The sequence below is a fragment of the Anomaloglossus baeobatrachus genome, chromosome 1, assembly GCF_048569485.1.
Source record: "Anomaloglossus baeobatrachus isolate aAnoBae1 chromosome 1, aAnoBae1.hap1, whole genome shotgun sequence".
Taxonomy (NCBI): domain Eukaryota; kingdom Metazoa; phylum Chordata; class Amphibia; order Anura; family Aromobatidae; genus Anomaloglossus; species Anomaloglossus baeobatrachus.
In genome coordinates this window covers 254,634,539-254,656,555 of record NC_134353.1, presented here as the reverse complement: position 1 = coordinate 254,656,555, position 22,017 = coordinate 254,634,539, and the positions used below count along the sequence as shown (strand labels likewise).

General features: G+C 41.6%; 1 protein-coding gene across 1 annotated transcript in view; it reads right to left on the bottom strand.

Moving 5' to 3' along the window:
- TNIP3 (TNFAIP3 interacting protein 3) overlaps window positions 1-2,260 on the bottom strand; it is a 31,114-nt gene extending 28,854 nt beyond the window's left edge. Inside the window, exon 1 of the mRNA XM_075336336.1 lies at window positions 2,181-2,260. Within this exon, the coding sequence (XP_075192451.1) occupies window positions 2,181-2,195 (15 nt within the window). The 5' untranslated portion in view covers window positions 2,196-2,260. The remainder of the gene's footprint in view (window positions 1-2,180) is intronic.
- Between the last annotated feature and the right edge of the window lie 19,757 nt (window positions 2,261-22,017).

The window sequence follows — 22,017 nt, the reverse complement described above, 5'->3', positions numbered from 1 at the left end:
TATATATACACTAAAGCACTAAGCTATTCAGAGTAGAAAAATGTTATCATTAGTTATCATACATTTTTTTATGTGCCCTATTGGTTTCTGCATTATTATTAATCTGATCTGTTGTGATGTTATGGTTTGCTTTTTTGTTTTCATTTTTTACCATGTTTTTGGAGCTTTTCTACTCTTAATTTTGGCACATGTTATACATTTTGTTGCAAACCTTAACCAAACAATTGTCCAAAGTACATGACTTCTAACTTATAAACAAACGTTATGAACATGTGTGCAGAACCAAGAGTTTACCACAGTGCAAATTTTTCATAAATATACCCCAATATCTTATTCAATCAGTTAAATATGTGTTTAAGGGGAGATATGATTTACTCTAAATGTCTAACAATTTGATCAGATATACATGCAATTAATAAGAAAAAAAACAAGAGAAGCAAAAATGATGCAGATAGTTGTGTACATGACCAATGATTTTATATTCACAGTAAAATATTCTAGAATTGACTGCTAGGCAAACATTGCAATGTACATTAAGTTACAGCATATTGCCGCAGGGAAGATAAGCATTTGTACAGCTGTTCCCCCTGGTGATAACAGAGGATCATGTCGGCCTAGAGAATTTGCTGCAATGCCTTTTTCAAGAGGGGAATCATTGGAAACTAAACAACTAAACAAACCATTTACATTTTATCTATCCATCTATCTATGTATGTGTCTATCTTTCTATTTATTATCTATCCATCTATCTATCCATTTACTGACTGCCTGCCTTTGCGTGGTAGAAGACATATAAACAATAATAGATATTAAAGTAAATAAAAATAAATAAACTAGTAAATATAAAATACTGTAACTGGTTCTGAGAAATGTATGTTCTCTCTAGTGATGAGCGGGCTCTAAGATGCTAGGGTGCTCAGTATTTGTAATGCGCAATTTGAAACTCGGACAGGCTCGACTCACATACCAATTATAATGGACGTCAAATGGAAACTCATTCATTTTCCAGCAGATTATTCAGAAAAACGGTTGAATTCCACCTTAACTTCCATCATACTTGGTACATGAGTCAAAGCCCATTCGAGCGTCAATCTGTTCATTATGAGTACCAAGCACTTCAGCATGGCAGTGCTCGCTCATCACTAGTTCTCTCTATTTGGGTACTTTTACATGTGGCTGATATTTGCTTAAAATTTTCCAACTTTTTTCATCTGAATGAGATATGCTAAATGTCTTGCTCACCCTTGAGTATATTTTGGGCAAGTATTACAGCTTTTCAAATGCTAACAGTGTATATTGTACTCACTGTTACAATTTGCCTCCATTTTCAGTGATCTTCATGTGACTGCAAGTATGGGACTAGCATACTTGTGGTCACTTGCCAACTAGAAATGCTGACTATTCTATTGACTAAAGCAGCTGGGACTAGAGACAGCACAAGACTGCAAATATGCAAATCGCATCCCTGTGGTCATTTGACGACTGCTGGAACCTGCAAGCGGACCATACTCTTAACTGTGTGTATGTTACACACCGTTAGGATTTGGCAAGCTGCACAGTTTGCTGAAAATGTAAAATCATAGCATATACTACAAGTAACACACCATTCAGATATTAATCAGATTTTCGGTAGCAGACAGTACTGCAAGAAATCAGGCATTTGAAAATGCCTTTGAAAATAGCAGCGAAAGTGTAAAATGTTATATATTATGCAGTTATTTGTACAATTTCTGCATGTTATTTAGTAAAATAATCCTATCTGTGCAGTATAGAATTCTGTATGCATAGGATTATACAGTATTTACACATGCGAACGAGTCTCAAGGATAGATAGACACAGGTTGTTTTTAAAATATAAGATGTACTATATGTGAATATATATATATATATATATATATATATATATATAGAGAGAGAGAGATACATTAATATTATTATTATTATTTATTTATAGAGCACCATTAATTCCATGTGTATGTATACTGCATATACAGTATGTATAATATATATATATATATATATATATATATATAAAATATCGTATGTATTGTATAATATATATTATCCAACACATATAGCAGTGTTACAATTGTAAAAGGATAGTCTTTTAAAATATAAAACAGTAACTTTATATTAGATTATTTTTTATATTATGCAAGCTTTGAAAAGTGAAAACTTACATTTTTGTCTTCCATTTAGATCTTCAGCACTTTAAATCTCAACACAAGTTTCAGCTAACTACAAAAGTCTCAAATATGAGTGTCAATTAAAGATATTGTGTAGATATATATGTATGAAAATGAAAATCCTCCCCTGCATTGATCTGAGGAACACCCATAAAAATGGACAATCTAACGAAATGAGTGCAGCTATCAGTATAGTGATCTCTCGAGCACGCGCCCACACATTTTCCACCATTAAATAAAAAGTAACTTTAGATGTCTGTATGAAGGATTCCCTCATGTTCTCTATAAACAAAGCGTGTTCATCTACATGGGGAAACACTAGAGGAAACCCTTCCACCTTCACACTGGAACAAATGTATCAGTGCACATAAATGTCAGATCACTCAGTACAGATTACTGTAAGACACCTAAACCATTTCATGTGCTTCTAGGAAGCTGCCCTATCTCCACAATATCATTTCTATAATATGTTAATCAAAACAGTATTATACGTAAGTGCTATGTGCTATGCTGTAATTATACTATTTTGCTACTTTATAAGCAGTACAGGACAACTCTTAGGCTATGTGCACACATTGCTTTCCTTAGACGCTGCATTTTTGTGCTTTTTTGCCTCTAAAAACGCACAAAAACACACCCGCAGCATAAACGCAGCGGTAAAAACGCGTTTCGGTGCGTTTTTGGCTGCGTTTTGCTGCATTTTTATATTGAATTGCATGGGTGGAAAATGCAGTAAAACGCAGAAAAGAATTGACATGACAGCTTTTTTTTTTAGCTGCGTTTTTGAGCTGAAAAAAAATGGTGTGCGGACAGCAAAAATTAAAACTCATAGACTTTGCTGGGGAAGCAAAGTCATGCAGTTTGGAGCTCAAAAATGCACAAAAACGCACCCGAAAAATGCGTAAAACTGCTGGGAAAAATGCACTGTGCGCATATAGCCTAAAGTCTTGAATATCCCATTGAAACAATGTTTCAGGTGTCCTTCCCATAATGTTTCAAGAGGTAGTCACCGGAAATGGTCTTCCAACAGTCTTGAAGGAGTTCCCACAGATGCTTAGCTGGCCCTTTTGCCTTCAGTCTGCGGTCCAGCTCACCCCAAACCATCTCGATTAAGTTCAGGTCTGGTGACTGTGGAGGCCAGGTCATCTGGCGTAGCACCCCATCACTCTCCTTCTTAGTCAAATAGCCCTTTTGCAGCCTGGAGGTGTGTTTGGGGTCATTGTCCTGAGAAAAAAAAAAAATGATGGTCCAAATAAACGCAAACCGGATGGAATAGCATGCCACTGCAAGATGCTGTGGTAGCCATGCTGGTTCAGTATGTCTTCAATTTTGAATAAATCCCCAACAGTGTCACCAGCAAAGCACCCCCACACCTTTACACCTCCTCCATGCTTCACAGTGGGAACCAGGCATGTAGTGTCCATCCGTTCACCTTTTCTGTGTCGCACAAAGACATGGTGGTTGGATGCAAAGATCTCAAATTTGGACTCATCAGACCAAAGCACAGATTTCCACTGGTCTAATGTCCATTCCTTGTGTTATTTAGCCCAAACAAGTCTCTTTTGCTTGTTTCCTGTCCTTAGCAGTGGTTTCCTAGTAGATATTTTACCATGAAGGCCTGCTGCACAAAGTCTCCTCTTAACAGTTGTTCTAGAGATGTATCTGCTGCTAGAACTCTGTTTGGCATTGACCTGGTCTCTAATCTGAATTGCTGTTAACCTGCGATTTCTGAGGCTGGTGACTTGGATAAACTTATCCTCCGCAGCAGAGGTGACTGTTGATCTTCCTTTCCTGGGGCGGTCCTCATGTGAGCCAGTTTCTTTGTAGCGTGTGATGGTTTTTGCCACTGCACTTGAGGACACTTTCAAAGTTTTCCCAATTTTTGACTGAGTGACCTTCATTTCTTAAAGTAATGAAGGCCACTCGTTTTTCTTTACTTAGCTGCTTTTTTCTTGCCATGATACAAATTCTAACAGTTTATTCAGTAGGACTATCAGCTGTGTATCCACCAGACTTCTGCACAACATAACTGATGGTCCCAACCCCATTTATAAGGCAAGAAATCCCACTTATTAAACCTGACAGGGCACACCTATGAAGTGAAAAACATTTCCGGTGACTACCTCTTGAAGCTCATGAAGAGAATGCCAAGAGTGTGCAAAGCAGTAATCAAAGCAAAAGGCGGCTACTTTGAAGAACCTAGAATATAAGACATATTTTCAGTTGTTTCACAATTTTTTAAGTATTTCATTCCACATGTGTTAATTCATAGTTTTGATGCCTTCAATGTGAATGTACAATTTTCAGAGTCATGAAAATAAAGAAAACTCTTTGAATGATAAGGTGTGTCCAAACTTTTGGTCTGTACTGTTATAATTTTATATATATATATATATATATATATATATACTGTGTATATGTATATTATATGTGTATGATCAATATTTGCGCAGATTTTTCTGCTGCAAATATTTGACTGTAGGCAAGAAAAACTACACAAAATTTGTGTTTTTGAAGAGTTTTCCATGTGTTTTTGATGTGTGATGTTTATGCATGATTTTTCCATTACATTGAATGCTTGAAAAAGCCGCAAAAATGTTGAAAAAATTGACGTGATGCAAACTTGAAACTCTTTCAAATCTGTAAGCAAAAAATAAGTAGTGTGTGCATGAGATTTCAGAAATCTCAATCACTTTGCTGCTACTATAAAAACATTTTTTCACAGAAAACACAATCGGACAAAATGTGGGAATAACACCCTCCTAATATATGGATATGATGTCCAGGCTCGTTGGCTCCTGTGCAGTGAGCCCTTTTGACCTTGTGGGAGCTGTTATATTGATCTTGCAAAGTGACCAGGTGCTCACTGCGTATACACTGCACTAATGAATGGCAACGGTCAATCGTGGCACGTGCACAGAGGACATGTCAATTAGGAACTAGAGGCCGGCAGCGGGCAGCTCATATACAGCAGAGCTAGTGAACGAAGTGCGTGCCCTGATGACCTTGAGAATAAAACTTCCAAAATAAATTTCTCCCAATTTCCCTACAAATGTCTTCTAGAAAGGGAAGAGGAAAATAAGCATTAACCCCTTCACCCTCATGCCTGCTTTCACCTTCCTGACCAGACAACATTTTAATATTCTGACCAGTGTCGTTTTATAAGGTAATAACTCTGGAATGCTTTAACGGATCCCGATGATTTTGAGAAGGTTTTTTTGTTGCATATTGTACTTCATGGAAATGGTAAATTTAGGACTACATTTTTTGAATTTTTATGTAAACATATCAGCAATTTGGTGGAAAATGTTAAAATTTTGCAATTTTGAAACCTTTTCAAATTTTTATGCCCTTAAGCCAGGGAGTTAGGTTTCCCAAAATAGTTAATAAACTACATTTTTCACATGTCTGCTTTAAATCAGCACTATTTTTGATGCATTATGTTTTTGGAAGGAAGATAGAAGGGTTAAAATTTTATCAGCAATTTCTCATTTTTATAACAATATTTATAAAACCTTTTATTTTAGTGACCACATCACATTTGAAGTGATTTGGAGGGGTATATGTGACAGAAAATACTCAAAAGTTACACCATTCTAAAAACTGCACACCTCACACTGCTCAAAACCACACTCAAGTTTATTAACACTTCAGGTGCTGTAAAAGAACTAAAGCAATGAGGAAGGAAAAAAAATGAAAATTTTACTTTTTGCCACAAATGTTACATTTTAACAAGGGTAAAAGGAGAAAAAGGACCATGCAACTTGTTGTGCAATTTCTCTTGAGTATGTTGCTACCAGGGGCGTAACGACCGCGGTCGCAGAGGTCGCCACTGCGACCGGGCCTGCAGGGTTATAGGGGCCCAGCAGCCGCTCTGCAGAGCCGGCTGCCGGGCCCCTATGTGTAGTGCCGCTGTGTAGTGGCCGGCCTGTGAGAGGGGCTCTCTGACCTACGGCAGAGCAGAAGTGCTCCTGCACAGCACACGGAATCCATCCTTCCAGGACCTGTGATGACGTCACGCCCATGTGACTGTGTGGGAGGAGACACAGGATGCCGGGGAGAAAGCAGAAGATACTGATTCCTGAACGATTTTGGACATATGACTCGTAATGAAAAAAGAGAGGACATGAGGGGGCAGCTGCAGGGTGAGTGGCAGATGAGGGCTGCAGACTTTGACAGAAGGTTGTGAAGGGTGCAGAGTGTTTGAGAGGGGTAAGTTGAGGTACAGGCAGCAGCACTGGTGGGGCTGGCTGCATGACACAGAGGCCCTGGGGGGGCTGGCTGCATGACACAGAGGCCCTGGGGGGGCTGGCTGCATGACACCTGGGGGTACTGGCTGCAGGACACATGGAGGCCCAGGGGGGGGAGGCTGGCTGCATGACACATGGCTGCATGACACATAGAGGCCCTGGGGGGGCTGGCTGCATGACACAGAGGCCCTGGGGGTGCTGGCTGCATGACACATTGAGGCCCAGGGGGGTCTGGCTGCATGACACATTGAGGCCCAGGGGGGGTCTGGCTGCATGACACATTGAGCCCCTGGGGGGGCTGGCTGCATGACACATGGAGGCCCTGGGGGGGCTGGCTGCATGACACCTGGGGGAGCTGGCTGCATGATGCCTGGGGGGGCTGGCTGCATGATACATGGAGGCCCTGGGGGGGCTGGCTGCATGACACCTGGGGGGGCTGGCTGCATGACACAGAGGCCCTGGGGGTGCTGGCTGCATGACACATTGAGGCCCAGGGGGGTCTGGCTGCATGACACATTGAGGCCCAGGGGGGGTCTGGCTGCATGACACATTGAGCCCCTGGGGGGGCTGGCTGCATGACACATGGAGGCCCTGGGGGGGCTGCCTGCATGACACCTGGGGGAGCTGGCTGCATGATGCCTGGGGGGGCTGGCTGCATGATACATGGAGGCCCTGGGGGGGCTGGCTGCATGACACCTGGGGGGGCTGGCTGCATGACACAGAGGCCCTGGGGGTGCTGGCTGCATGACACATTGAGGCCCAAGGGGGGTCTGGCTGCATGACACATTGAGCCCCTGGGGGGGCTGGCTGCATGACACATGGAGGCCCTGGGGGGGCTGGCTGCATGACACCTGGGGGGGGCTGGCTGCATGATGCCTGGGGGGGCTGGCTGCATGATACATGGAGGCCCTGGGGGGGCTGGCTGCATGACACCTGGGGGGGCTGGCTGCATGACACATTGAGGCCCTGGGGGGGGGGGGGGGCTGGCTGCATGATACATGGAGGTCTATGGGACTGCATAATAAACATGAAGGACACCTTATACATGGACTAGGGGTGCATTATACATGGAGGTCTATGGAGCTGCATTATACAAAATGAAGGACACCTTATACATGGAATATAGGGGAGCATTATACATGGAGGAGTATGGGGCTGCATAATACAATATGATGATTTATGGGGCTGCATTATAATACATGGAGGACTATGGAGCCTACCTTATACATGGACTATGGGGGTTATAAAACATGGAGGACTATGTGGTGTAGTATAAAATATGGAGAACTATGGGGTGAATTATAATACATCGAGAACTATGGGAAATGCATTGTAATACATGGGGGACTATGGGGGTGCATTCTAATATATGACGGGTTATGTGGGACCCTTTATACTATATGGAAGGCTATGTGGGGGCCATTATAGTATTTGGAGAACTATATACAAAGGGGACAAAGATACAAGCATGGGATGGTAATGTTTTGTGGTGAAGGGGAAAAGGCCCTTTCCCTCAGCAGCCAGCTTTCCCATGCTCTGCTATACATCTCTCAGCACCCAGCTTTCCCATGCTCTGCTATACATCTCTCAGCACCCAGCTTTCCCATGCTCTGCTATACATCTTCTCTCAGCACCCAGCTTTCCCATGCTCTGCTGTACATCTTCTCTCAGCACCCAGCTTTCCCATGCTCTGCTATACATCTTCTCTCAGCACCCAGCTTTCCCATGCTCTGCTATACATCTTCTCTCAGCACCCAGCTTTCCCATGCTCTGCTGTACATCTTCTCTCAGCACCCAGTTTTCCCATGCTCTGATATGGGAAAGCTGGGTGCTGAGGGTAAGATGTGTAGCAGAGCATGGGGAAGCTGGGTGCCGAGGACAAGATGGATATCAGAACATAGCAAAGCTGGGTGCTGATAGAGGGATTTCAGATCATTGGAAACCTGGGTGCTGTGGGTAAAAGCCAAGTGTCAGCGTCATTATCCTGTACACTGAGTGTCAGTGTCATTATCCCATACCCTAAGTGTCGGGGTACGTAGAGGGGGGCCCCGGTCCAAATTTCGCATCAGGGCCCATCAAACTCTAGTTACGCCACTGGTTGCTAGCCTTAGGTAGTAGAAAACTACTGTTTTTGTGCACAGCTGGGCTTTGAAGGGAAGAAGCGCCATATTGGCTGGAATAGATTGCAGATGCCATGTCACATTTGAAGAGCCCATGACCTGCCAAAACAGCAGAACCCACTCAAGTGAACTCATTCTGAAAACTAAACCTCTCAAGGAATTAATATCAGTGTAGTGGGCAATTTTATCCCTTAAGCAATTCACTGAATTGTATAATATGTATTCAGCTGTGAAAATAAAACATTATCATTTTTACACTGTTATGGCAATCAGCCAAGCCACAAGCTATGTGCCCAATGAATGTTCACTGGCAGAGGGAAAACAGCTCTGACAGATGTTTGATTCCCCCAACTGAGCAAATGCCCGGGGTCCTATTTATTGAAAAACTTTAACATGGAAGTGAATACACCCCAACATTATTGGTTACTCATCAATAGGGCTGAGCGGACCCGGACTGTAAAAGTCTGCATCCACGCTGTTTCAATGATGCCCGGGTGCTGGACCTGGTTCCGGGATTCTGGGTGTACGATACTGATTTGGCGCTGGGAAAATTAAAGTAAAAATAAAGAAAACAAGAATTAAGCAAGCGTTTCATACTTACGGAGACTCGGTGTCATGGCGGCAAACTGCTTCTGGGTCACGCATTCACTTCCTGTACTGCACAATAGGTTCATCGTATACATGCGGCTTTCTGTGCTTTCCCCACCCACCAACTGTCCTGTCATCTATGATTGGTTGCAGTCATATGTGCCCCCAGCCTGTGACAGTGTCTGCCTGCAGTCATCGCTCATCGCGGCTCAGTCATTGTCTGCACTCACAGTCGGGGTCGTGTTCTATGGCCGCTCACTGTGAGACCTCGTGTGGATTATGCTGGACCTTGAGGGGTATTTAGGGTTAATAAAGTGGTGAAAGAGGGTGTGTTTTTGTGTTTTATTCCAAATAAAGGATTTTTTCTCTGTGTTTGTACTTATTTACTTTCATTTCCAGGTTAGTGATGCAGGTATCTCATAGACGCCTGTGCCATCACAATCCTAGAGTTTAGTAGCAGCTGTGTGTTGTTATTAACCTCTGCTATTAACCCAATTGCCACTGCATCAGGGCAATGGGAAGAGCCGGTAAGGCACCGGGATTGTCACATCTAATGGATGCGGCAATACCGGGCGGCTGTGAGCTGAGAATACCAGCTCCCAGCTGGCTTTATCGTGACTAAGTATCTAAATTGGGAGGGACCGCACGTCGTTTTTTTTAAAAAATGATTTATTTAAATAAAACAAAGCCGCATATGGTTTCTCTTAGGTCGGAGTCACACTTGCGAGGGACCAATGGAGACAATCTCAGAGATAATGTCTGGTACAGTTTGCAATGTACCAGCACTAATATATCATTTTATATTTAAAGGCACATTTCACGCAATATGGCCTTCACATAAATCTGAATGTAAGGTGTAACAAATTCAAATAATAATAATAATGGTAACAATCTGATTTGATAGATCAGATTATTTCCCTGACACCACCAAATTGTTGCTTTGGCCTCAAAGTTTGAATTTTCAAAAAGGGTAAACAGGAGAAAATGGAAGACGAAATTTGTTACACAATTCCTCCTGAGTTCACCAAAACCCCATTCGTGACCACACACTACTTTTGATGCACAATGCAAACCTCAGAAGGGAAAGAGCCATATTGGAGTGCAAATTTAATTGGAATAGTTTGGGGGTGCCATGTTGAATTGGCCGAGCTTCGGTTTAAGTGCTCAGCGTAGAGTGCAGGATAAATAGAACCTGAGCCTTACTGGTCAGGTTACATTTATCAATCCATGGACAGTATGTACAGTATGAGACACTGAATGCATGATTTTAGCCACTTATATTTGTCCTCGGTGGCTTCTCTCTAATGCTGGTCACCCACCTGTCTGGCTAGTCTCCTGAGCGGCTTGGTCCTCAGCAGCTTCTAAAATACATCTCTCTGTAAAATGCTTTTCACAGTCAAACATACCTGGCTGAGATCATACGGCCAGTGTCAGATTCATGCTGCCCGTGGATCAAGCAGCATGAATCAGCTGTCAGGGGCCCTTTTAGACTGTTGTAAACATATTAAATGTATTTTCAGAGGAAAGATGAGGAATTTCTAACTCTAAGTAAAAAATGTTAAATGTTTTACTTATTCAAAACATTTTTTTTAAACCTAGAAGTTAAGATTATAAGATTACTTGAACATAAATCTTATTTTCCAGAAGCATTTTATGTGAATTTAACCATTGTCCATAAGTAATTAAAACAAGCCTATTTACCTCCTATAAATGTTATTTGTAAGCTGTCTGCTGATTTTCCCATACCAGACCATACTTCCCTTAGAAGCCACAGCCATCTCCTTCAGTCACGTCACATGTGTTTTTGCTTTCTTAGTTATTTACATTTCCAAAAATCATTTGGGAGTAGTTTCAACTCTTTATTGGAGCAACTGAGATGATTGTGGCATTGGCTGGAAAACCTTCATAGTGAAGAGAATATAGTATATGTCCTCTGGATAATGACTCTAGACTCACATAGAGAATGTAATCTTCAGTTTAATGAAAGTGGAGAACAGGAGATGGAAATACAGTGTACAAATATCATTTTCTTAAATTAACATCTTAGGTGACACAACACATGGCCAGTATTCCTAAAACACCATATTAATACAGTACATTGATAGGCTATAAGTGCACTGAGCGGTCATCATATGGAAGTCACTCCATTTCATAATGTAACAGATGTGGATCGAGCTCAGACAACAAAAGAGAAATATGTAAGAAAATAACACAGGAAGTCACACATGGTTGTATCAGGCGCAAAGTATCAATTAAATGCAACGTTACACAGGTTTACTTTTGTTCCATTCACATTCTGAAAAGTATTAAAAAGCTCATTAAAGTTCTAATTTTCCTCTAAAACCAACAATTTGAAAATCTTTTGATATTAACTACCACTTTTATGGAAAAATGCCATTTTTGTTAATTTATTGTCACTTAATGTGACTTTTTTCTGGATTTACAACTGGGAATATTTGAAAGGAAATGAATAGGAAAGAAATATTAACTTTTGAAGGCAGCTTATAAGTGTTTGATCCTAAGTGAATTGTAAATTGTTCGATTGTATCCACGTGTTTGAGCTGGTAAGAAGGCAAAATGAATGAATGAAATATGCCTGGACATTGTACTGAATGTGCTGTATATAGTTTGGACATGTATTACATGTATGACAAATGTTTGTCTGAAAAGATTTTTGAAACATAAATTAAAAAATCACTGACCTGATTTTTTGTCATAATAAAAACATTATTTATTATTAATTTAAAACCTTAAACACCACCATTTAAAGGTCAGTATTTATGATCTATTTATGACGCTATTTAGAAATTATAAACCCCTTTAGACCACTATTGTCTTCGTTTACTGAACACTAATATCGTTATCATTTACATCAGCCTGGTGAGACTGCTGTAATACCTCCAATATTATTTTTCTCAATTTGATATATATAATCGAGTCTGAATTGTCCACTACCAGTTACAAATGCATCTCAATAAATTAGAATATCATCAAAAAATTCATATATTTCAGTTATTCAACATGTAATAGCAGAAACTGCTGTGTGAATACTGACATGAAAAATTCAATAGCTAAATGTGAAAAATGGAATCTGCATTACTGCCATGAATATATGAATAAAGAGAAATTTAGCTACTGAATTGATCAATGCAATAGAGCCCCAACACTATGCCAAAGTATGGAGTTCCAAATGGAGTTCCAAATGTTATTCCTTATTTGTTAGTTTTTCGTTTGTGAACCCACCCCACTCACACCTATTGCCAATCCACATGATACGTATATATAGCCTGGGTCTCAGCTTCCCATACACGGTAAGTTTTTTAACTGCATGAGAGGACACACCTTATCTCCCCATAGTGATGTTTTTTTAGGTTTTTGCACCCAGTTCAGACATAGAATGGAGTTCCAAATGTTATTCCTTATTTCCTACTTTCTGCTGACACCAATCATTTTTACTGATATCATACATTAATCTCTTTACTGATATTATAAATTTATCTCTTTACTAATGTTTTAAAATTGTCTCCCTACGTGTTTCAACCTTTATCTAACTTATGGGTTCATCAGGACAGATTGGGTAATGTATATGTAGCGCCCCAGAGAGCCGGGTCAGTCCAGTCACAGCAACCCCAAAATATCACTGGCCCGGTGACGGGTAGCCCTGCAGGCCCCGTGGGGCGCTACATATAAATGGATTAATAAATTACAATAATCCAGACCGATAATATTCCGGTAGTTCACAGATAATACCAGGGAGCTGAAGCTAAGCTCACCTTTATAGATCTCTTATCAGATTTACAGTAAATCACATCATAAGTAGACTGATATCATTTCCCAACTTATATGTCACTTTCTTTCATTCTCATCTCCCCTATATGTTGTTTTACTTAGGAGATTCTTTATCAAAAATAACTATCCCGATCTTTCAGGACATCAAGATGTCAGCTGTGATCGCTGTCTCATAGACGCTCATTAATTTTCACTAATTAACAACTTTTTTAATTTGCTTTAACTTCTGTGGCCATCCTAAGATCGTTATAATAAAAACAACTTCCGAGTGCCGTGAGAAAAATAATAAACATTTGCTATGTTCAGGTGAGCATCTGACAATTTATTTGATTTTTCATGTAGAAATATGTTTAAATATGATGCATTGTAACAAAGATCACTAAATCTCCGACATTATTGATGCACATAATGATTCCTATGAAACAATTACCAAGACAATTAGATCTCATAATAATACATTAACCCCATAAGGACATTAATGAGAAACCATAGAAATATAGGGGTAATTGACCATATGGTCTTTTGAAACAGCCTCAGCGAAACACGTGTCAGCACTGTCCCAATTGTCAGGTCTGGCATACCTCTTGGGTCTGTGACAGCAGGTAGGTCTCCGGGTTTCACTTTACCACCAAGCCACTTTAACCCTGTATATTATTTATGTAACAGCCCATGCATATGGAGCTTATGATGGATAAACAAGTGACCTTGTGTGACCTACCCTCTCTTCTATGTGTTATATAGGACTTTAACTGTTAGGACTGTGATCCTTATTATCTTGCATTTGATCCTATGTTTTTTATCCAAGGGTATGCTATTCCCCAATTGGGACTTCTTTTCCTCCTCCAAACCTCTTCTTTCTGGTATTTTTACATGTTGTAATCATTTGGGTTTTTAATCTATCTGCCAATTATTTCTGGCTGTATTTATGCACATTTTCTACAATAAAAAGCAGCTTAAAAGAAAACTATATGGCATGTTTATTTACCCATCAATTACCTTATATTTACACCGTCAATTACCCCTATATTTCTATGGTTTCACATAATGATTCCTGTTGTCTCCTATATATATTTATTAACTGTTGTGCTTCAGAGCGTTACAGAACATCTCATCTGCACTATACATATGGCGATTACTTACAATTAGATATATTATTGACCTATAAGTCCCAGCTTTTATAGTTTGTATGATCAAATGTTTTACAGTGTAAATATATTTCGGTGACATATGGGCAGCTACACTTCACATCTAGGGTTTCTTTATTTTTCTACACAAGTACTTCTTTGAAGAACACATTTAGCTTGAGGATCGTTAAACCTTCACTTTAGGCCTGTTTCACACGTCAGTGAAAAACAGTGACGTTTTTCACTGGCGTGTAAAACACGCACATGTCCCTGCGTGTGCCGTGAATCACGGCACACGTGGGTTGTCTAAGTGCAATCCGGGCTCCGTTCTCCGTGGCCCGTGATTGCACTTAGAAAACAACTCACCTGCGCCCGCTCTCGCTCTCTATGGTGCTGATCGCTCCCACGGTGCAACATCCAGCCGGCGCTGACCCCTGCAGCAGGTGCTTCCGGGTCGGCTGTGTCGCACATAATCAATATGCGTGACAATAATATGCTCAGAAGCAGCAGGGAGAACGGGCTGCAGAGGACATCGCTGGACGCCGGGTGAGTAAAAATGATTTTTATTTTAAAAGCACGTTTTTTTCTGGCACGTGTTTCACGGACCATACCACTGCGTGGTCCGTGGAACATCAGTGATGCCAGAAAAAAATGGACATGTCTCCGTGCGGCAATCACGCACACGCGGGTACGCTGCACGGAGACACGTGCAGTGAAAAATCACTGATGTGTGAGCAGACCCATTCATTATAATGGGTCTGTGTATGTCAGTGATTCTGGTACGTTTTAAAAAAAAGCACAAACGTCCCAGAATCACTGACGTGTGAAAGGGGCCTTAATGTGTAAAATAAACATACTACCAGCTAAACAATATACAACATATATCTAACAAAAGCAAATAGCAAAAACTAATGTAGTATTATATTGTTTATCATAATTGCACGAGCACCATTCTAAAGCATTTTATTTGATCTAGAGATCAAAAAATTCCCCTTTGGTAAGAAAAAGTGAAACAAACCAATAATAATTTTAAGGCTATGTGTGCACACTGCGTTTTTTGCTGCGTTTTTGGGTGCAGTTTTGGTCTCAAAACTGCATGCATTTCCTTCCCCAGCAAAGCCTATGAGATTTCATTTTTGCTGTCCGCACATTGCAGTTTTTTTTGGCTGCTTCTTTGTGGTGACCACAAAGATGCAGCATGTCAATTCTTTTTGCATTTTTCACTGCATTTTTCACCCATTGAATGCATTGGACAAAAACGCAGCAAAAATAACGCATCAAAACGCAACAAAAAATGCACAAAAATGCATGCGGGTTTTTTTGTGCTTTTTTCTGTGGGTGCGTTTTTGTGCGTTTTTTTGGGGACAAAAACGCTGCATCTTTGTGGTCAGAAAAAACCTCAGCGAGCACGCATAGCCTAACAAAGACATCTATAAAGAACTTTAAAATCTTTATAAAGGGTAAGCATAAACACTAGCGCCCAGTAATAAGAATGTAGCTATAGGCTTCAGTACCTTCTGGCAGGCCAACAAGCCCTGTGTGCTAGCCCAAATCATCCCCATCTGATTACACTAGGTGCACTGTTCTCTGCATTTAGCTATTCTACCTGTTACAATCAGTGCATTTCTCTGTAGTTATTTTGCAGATTCATCATGTTGGCCTATTTTGTATGGTAGGGGCTGCCAATATGCACACGCACCTCTTTGTCTTTAGTCCCTTTAGCCATTTGTACATTTTTGTACCTCATTTTTTTTATTAAAGTTTTTACAAACCATATCAAAATAAGCTGCAATGTGTTTGTACATGAGGAAAAAAAATCTACTTATGCTTGAATCCTACATTTTTTACCTTTTTTCCCCTGTGCGAGCTGAAACTCAAATCAGCAATTTACTCTGAGCTGGTGGGTGAAGATAATGTGCTATGATGTTTCCTATAAATAACATGCACAGAGAGGGATTCCTGCTCTTCTTTCCTTAGGTAACACACAGACAGAACTAGCAGAGGCATGGAGATCATATATAGCAATACTTAGTGTAGCTGCGCATCAAGCTCTCAGATATGCTAAATGAATATGCAGCACCATCTGTGTCTCTCTGCCTCTGCTTGTTTTCTCTCCTTTTCTTTTGTCCTCCCCTTTTGTAGACTCCAATATGCTCAGTAATCTGATATGTTGCTGTGCTGGTAATTCAGCAAATTTTTGTTAATTTCTTTGTGAGAGTTAATAAATGAGTTTAGAATTTATGGGGAGGGAAAGAAATAGATTGTACATAAAGATTGAAGCCTATTTGATTTATTACAAACTTGCATGCACAGTATATTGAAAGACTAGTGTACATTTCATTAAAACAGTATCAGTAGGACTGAATAGAGGTGAGTATAAGGCTATGTGCCCACGGGACATTGCACCTGCGGATATATCCGCAGGTATGTCCTCAGGTTTCCCACAGCAGCTCCCATAGCTGGGAGAAATATCTGCGGAAAACCTGCAGACATTCATGCGACTTACCTGCGGAAGTCCCAGCCTCTATCTCCATAGTGGAGAGGCGGGATTTCCACAGATATTTCCATAGCAATAATTGACATGCAGTTATGTGCGGCTGTGGGACATCCGCAGTATATTCTGCAGCCGCACATACCGCAGCATGGACACAGACACTCCCCATGTCCCATAGGATAACATGGGGAGTGTCTGTACTTGCTAAAACCTGCGGATTTATCTAATAAATCCAGATAAAGCCGCAGGTTTTCCGCAGCAAAATCTGCAGGTACACAGTCCCGTGGGCACATAGCCTAAGGGCGGCTTTGCACATTGCGACATCGCAAGCCAATGCTGCGATATCGCACGCGATAGTCCCCGCCCCTGTCGCAGGTACGATATCGTGTGATAGCTGGCGTAGCGAAAATTATCGCTACACCAGCTTCACATGCACTCACCTGCCCTGCGACTGTCACTCTGGCCGGCGACTCGCCTCCTTCCTAAGGGGCGGGTCGTGCGGCGTCATAGCGACGTCACACAGCAGGCGGCCAATAGCGGCGGAGGGGTGGAGATGAGCAGGATGTAAACATCCCGCCCACCTCCTTCCTTCCGCATATCCTACGGAAGCCGTGGTGACACCGGTAGCAGATGTTCCTCGCTCCTGCGGCTTGACACACAGCGATGTGTGCTGCCGCAGGAGCGAGGAACAACATCGGACCGTTGCGTCAGCGTAATTATGAATTACGCCGACGCTGCACCGATGATACGATTACGACGATTTTGCGCTCGTTAATCGTATCATCTAGGCTTTACACACTACGATGTCGCATGCGATGCCGGATGTGCGTCACTTTCAATTTGACCCCACCGACATCGCACCTGCGATGTCGTAGTGTGCAAAGCCCGCCTAAGAATTTATTATTTTTTAACCCCTTCCTAGCCCTCAGAATGCAGTTAAATAGTGAGGAAATGGTCTTATTTCTGACAGTATTGACATTTAATGAACGATGGCTACTCAATGTAAAATGAAAATCTCTCACTAGGAATGATATACAGATTTTTTTCCCCCTTATGCCATAATAAAGTTGACCTAAAATTACATCAGGATTTCATATCAAGAAATGGTGCATTTATTTATAATGTTGTAGTAGTTTGAACATTTTACGAGTCTATCCAAGCCGAGTTCTAGTAAAAGATATTTTTTAAACTGTTAAAATATGTTCAACAATACATTTTTTAGATGCGTTGTACTCAAATTATTGGCATAATTTGCTTCACAGTTTAGGAACATTGTGCATAATAAATCTCACTCATTAATTTTGCCTTACTATTATATGGTATATACAGACAGAGAAAGGTATTTTATATTATTTCTACTTAGATTTTATTAGACTGTATACAAATGTGTTACTATAAACAAGAAAAGCATAAAAAATTAAATTAGCACATACTTTGCTTTATTACATTCTGACAAAGCACATGCATTTATCATATTTATATTACAGTATAGTTTAGAAGGTAAGCATTCATTATGTGTGTTTTCTACATATATTGTAAAGGAAGTAACTCTTGATCCTAAGCTGAGATCTCCACCTCACCTGACCCTGTTTTAATAGGTGTAGTACCACATGATCACCTGGTTGCTACTCATAAAAGTCTGAACTTCCTCAGACAGTGTTATATCTCTAAGGAACAATTAAAGTGCAATATACTGGAGCCAAAAATATGTTGTTAAACGACATTACACCTTCATATAGTGTGAAAGGAAAATCCATCCAATAACTTGATTAGAAGTTTCCCTACAAGAATGTCACTTTACCAAACTAAACATCCTTTACACCGCTCAGTTACTGCTTTTAATTGTAGTTGAATAGACCATACATAGCGGTGGTGGATACAGACAGACAAGGGGCCCTGTGCAAGAATGATATATGGGCCCTCTGCAGTCCAACAGCTCACCACAAGTTCACCTGGTTTGAAGGTGGAGGTAGACCCCTTTATCTCTTGGGCCCCCATGAAGCTGCACAGGTTACAGCAAGGTTATGCCCACCCCTGGTATATAGTATTTCATGTCTCATGTTTGGTATATTAATTGCTCCTCAACGAGGATGATTTCTCTACAGTGCATGATCTGAATGGATCTATGAGAGTTTTATAGACTGTGTGAATGCTAACAATACGTTTTGCTTTAATTTCATATAATACAACTCTATCCATCATGTAAATTTAGAAGCAAAGTCTAATATCATGATCTATACTTATAGTGAAGTACAACATTGGATGTACCTTGCAGTGTGGTACATCCTGGCAATTAGGCATGCATAAAAGCTGTATATGCACGAACGCTTCAGGGAGTTCGGCCTAAAGGAAGTCTATCAGCAGGTTTGTGCTACCTCGTCTGAGAACAGCAAGATATAGGCAAAGAGATCCTTAATCCAATGATGTATCACTTAGATTACTGGCTTCAAACGTTCTAATACAATTTGTATTTTTCAGTTTAATCATGTAGCTGAGGCCAGGTAGCTGTTCAGAGCAAAAGCAAGCTTTCAATAGAGGTTGTTCATTCAAAGTGAGGTGTCAATCACAACAGGAGGTGTGTTGGACTTCTATGCACATGATATTTTAGTCCTGTAATGGTAAGTGTCCTGATGCTTAAACAAATAAAGAAGATAAACAAAAGATTGGACTGTTACAAGACAGGCATGCCTGAACGTTCTGTGTTAACCCTTGCAGCATGCTGGCTTCAGCTTAGGCCCCCTTCACACGCACGTGCCTCCGGTACATGTTAGGCAGCTTTCTCACGTACTGGAGACACGTACACATGTAAACCTAGGTATTCCTATGGTGTCAGACACACGTAAGTATTTGAGAATGGAACATGTGTCCGTTCCGTACTTACCTGAGTCCATGTGTTTCTCACGCCAACATATCCGTTTTTTCTCTGGCATCACGGGTGTCACACGGAACACAAACGTGTCACATGTAACACACACGGACCACACGGATGTGTTCCCTGTGACACGCACCAGAGGAAACACATGTGTCTGCAAGAAAAAAACCGAAACATTACTCACCTTCTCGAGCCCTCCTGCTCTGCCGCTGCTGTCACTTGCTGCCGACCGCCGCTCATTATGCTAATTGAATATTCACCTCACTGCGGCCGGAAGCAGCAGCAGCGGGGAGTCTGCAGGACCGGAGACCGAAAATCAGCACCACAGACAGCGACGCCAGGGACAGGTGAGTAGAAAGTTCCCGTTCTCCGTGTGTTATCACGGATAACACACGGAGAACTCACGGATAACACACGGAGAACACACGTAGCCCATAAACACGGGTCACGGAGGGCAAAACGCACCTCTGACACGTCCGAGAAAAACGTGCGTGGTTTTTCACAGACGTGTGAAGGGGGCCTTAGAAAAATTTTCTGCTGACAAATTCCCTTTAATGGAAAGCTGAGCTCAGGCTGTCTCCAATGCTGGCTGTTTTACCTACTGGATCAATAGTAATATCAGCATTTAGATGACTGCTGAGAAAGGGAATGGGCTCCCTCTCACCAGTTTGAAACCCCTGTTATGCACTTGTGACGCCCTGGACTAGCCAGTTAGTCACATACATACCAACATACACGCCCCCCACCCTAGACAGTTACAACAGTCAACCAAAAACCCTTGTTGCCTCCCTCCAAGGTCTGATGTCCACACCAGGTGGGGCGGAGCCAGGCAGTTGGCCCCACCCACCAAGGAGTTCACAGGCCTGGAGGCGGGAAAAGTGTCAGATCAGTTTTGGAGGTGAAAGTGAGAGGAGTAAACACTTCAGGTATCTAGGTAGGAGAAAGGTTGGCAGACAGTGGTGGCCGTCTGCAGGAGTTGGTGGAACTATGTGAAGCCGTAAGGACCGGGGTCGGGTGTTGGCCCACCGGTACCGAACCGGGGAGTGGAGTGAAGCTAAGCACACAGGCAGGGCCATCAGACCTCGACCAGGCTTGGAGCCACCGTCAATAGTCAAATCCAAGTGTGACAGGAACCCCAGGGGTTCCCCAACAACCAAGTCCCGACAGAAGGCAACAGTCCACACCGTGAGGATATACAGCCACCGCGACAGGCTAGAGATCCAAGGGCCAGCGCCTGCGGGCAAAACAGGCTCCTACGGCACCTATACACCGGGGAGCGGACTACCGGTGGGCAACCACAGGAGTCAGAACATTCTAAAAGGTGCAGGGAAAGACAGCCACCATCAGCCGTCTGGGGAGAGCACAACAACAACACTGCAGCCGGCTGCGGGACCCGTCCATCCGGCCGTTTTGGTTTACCAGCGACTCTGTCAGTGATTGTCTGAGTGAGTACACCAGTGCCATCTGGCACCACGCCGCGCAGTCCCTGCACCCCAGCCATCCAGCCTCCCCGTTACATCACCGGGCCCCGGGATCACCAACCCCCCTACCCGCGGAGGGGACAACATCCCAGCTGCACCCTACCATCTCTTCCGTGAACCCCGTTACAAGCAGCCCCGTGGGTGGCGTCATGAACAATCTCCCTAAACATACCACCCCTTTTCACTCACGGGCAAGGAGCGCTGCTCGAGTCCCCGGGTCCGGCCCACCGCTCGAGCCACCGAGCAGCAGCAGCAAAAGCCCCGGACCCGAGCGTGGCGAGCGCGTCCCCTCCACCCGTGACACACTCACAGGGACCCAATGAATGCCATAACAGCAGGAAGTCAAATAATGACTTCCTGGTCTGTCAGCTATAGTGGCCTGTTAGACCATGCCAAAAGCATAATCTAAATGGAGTTCTGCCAATGTAACACTGACAGGTCTAATGCATTGCAATTCATGTGCATTGCAATTCATTAAAAAAGTAACAAATAAGTTAAAAAAAATTGTACAAAAATTGTAATCTCCTTCAAAAAAAAGCAAAAAAGTTTTAAAAAATTGCACCAATAAAAATCTAATATTTATGCAATAGCAAAAATAAACAAAAACACTGCACATATTTTGACATCGCCAAATTTGGAACAACCAGATCTATAAAACTGTCATGCTAGCTAACCTCTTCAGTGAACAATAAAGAAATAAAAAAAGTGGAAAAAATTATATATTGGAAGGAAAAACTTAAAAATGCATAGAAGTGCTATCACTGTAATTGTACTGATTTGAGTAATAAACAAACAAAAAATAATTACTAAATTAGTTTTTTATTTTCATTCTGCATCAATGAAATTGGAATAAAAGCGATCAAATCTTGTCTTAAAATTATACCAATAAAAACGTCAACTCATCCCGCAAAAAACAGGCCCTCACATGACACTGTCAATAGAAAAATGAAAAAATTGTAACCCTCAATATATGATGGTGCTAAATCTTTTTTAAATCGATTATTCGGTGTTTGATAGGAAACAAACATAAAAACTCAATATAATCTCAATATAAATCTGGTATAGTTGTAATCATAAGTGACTTGAAGAATAAAATCATCTTATCATTTATAT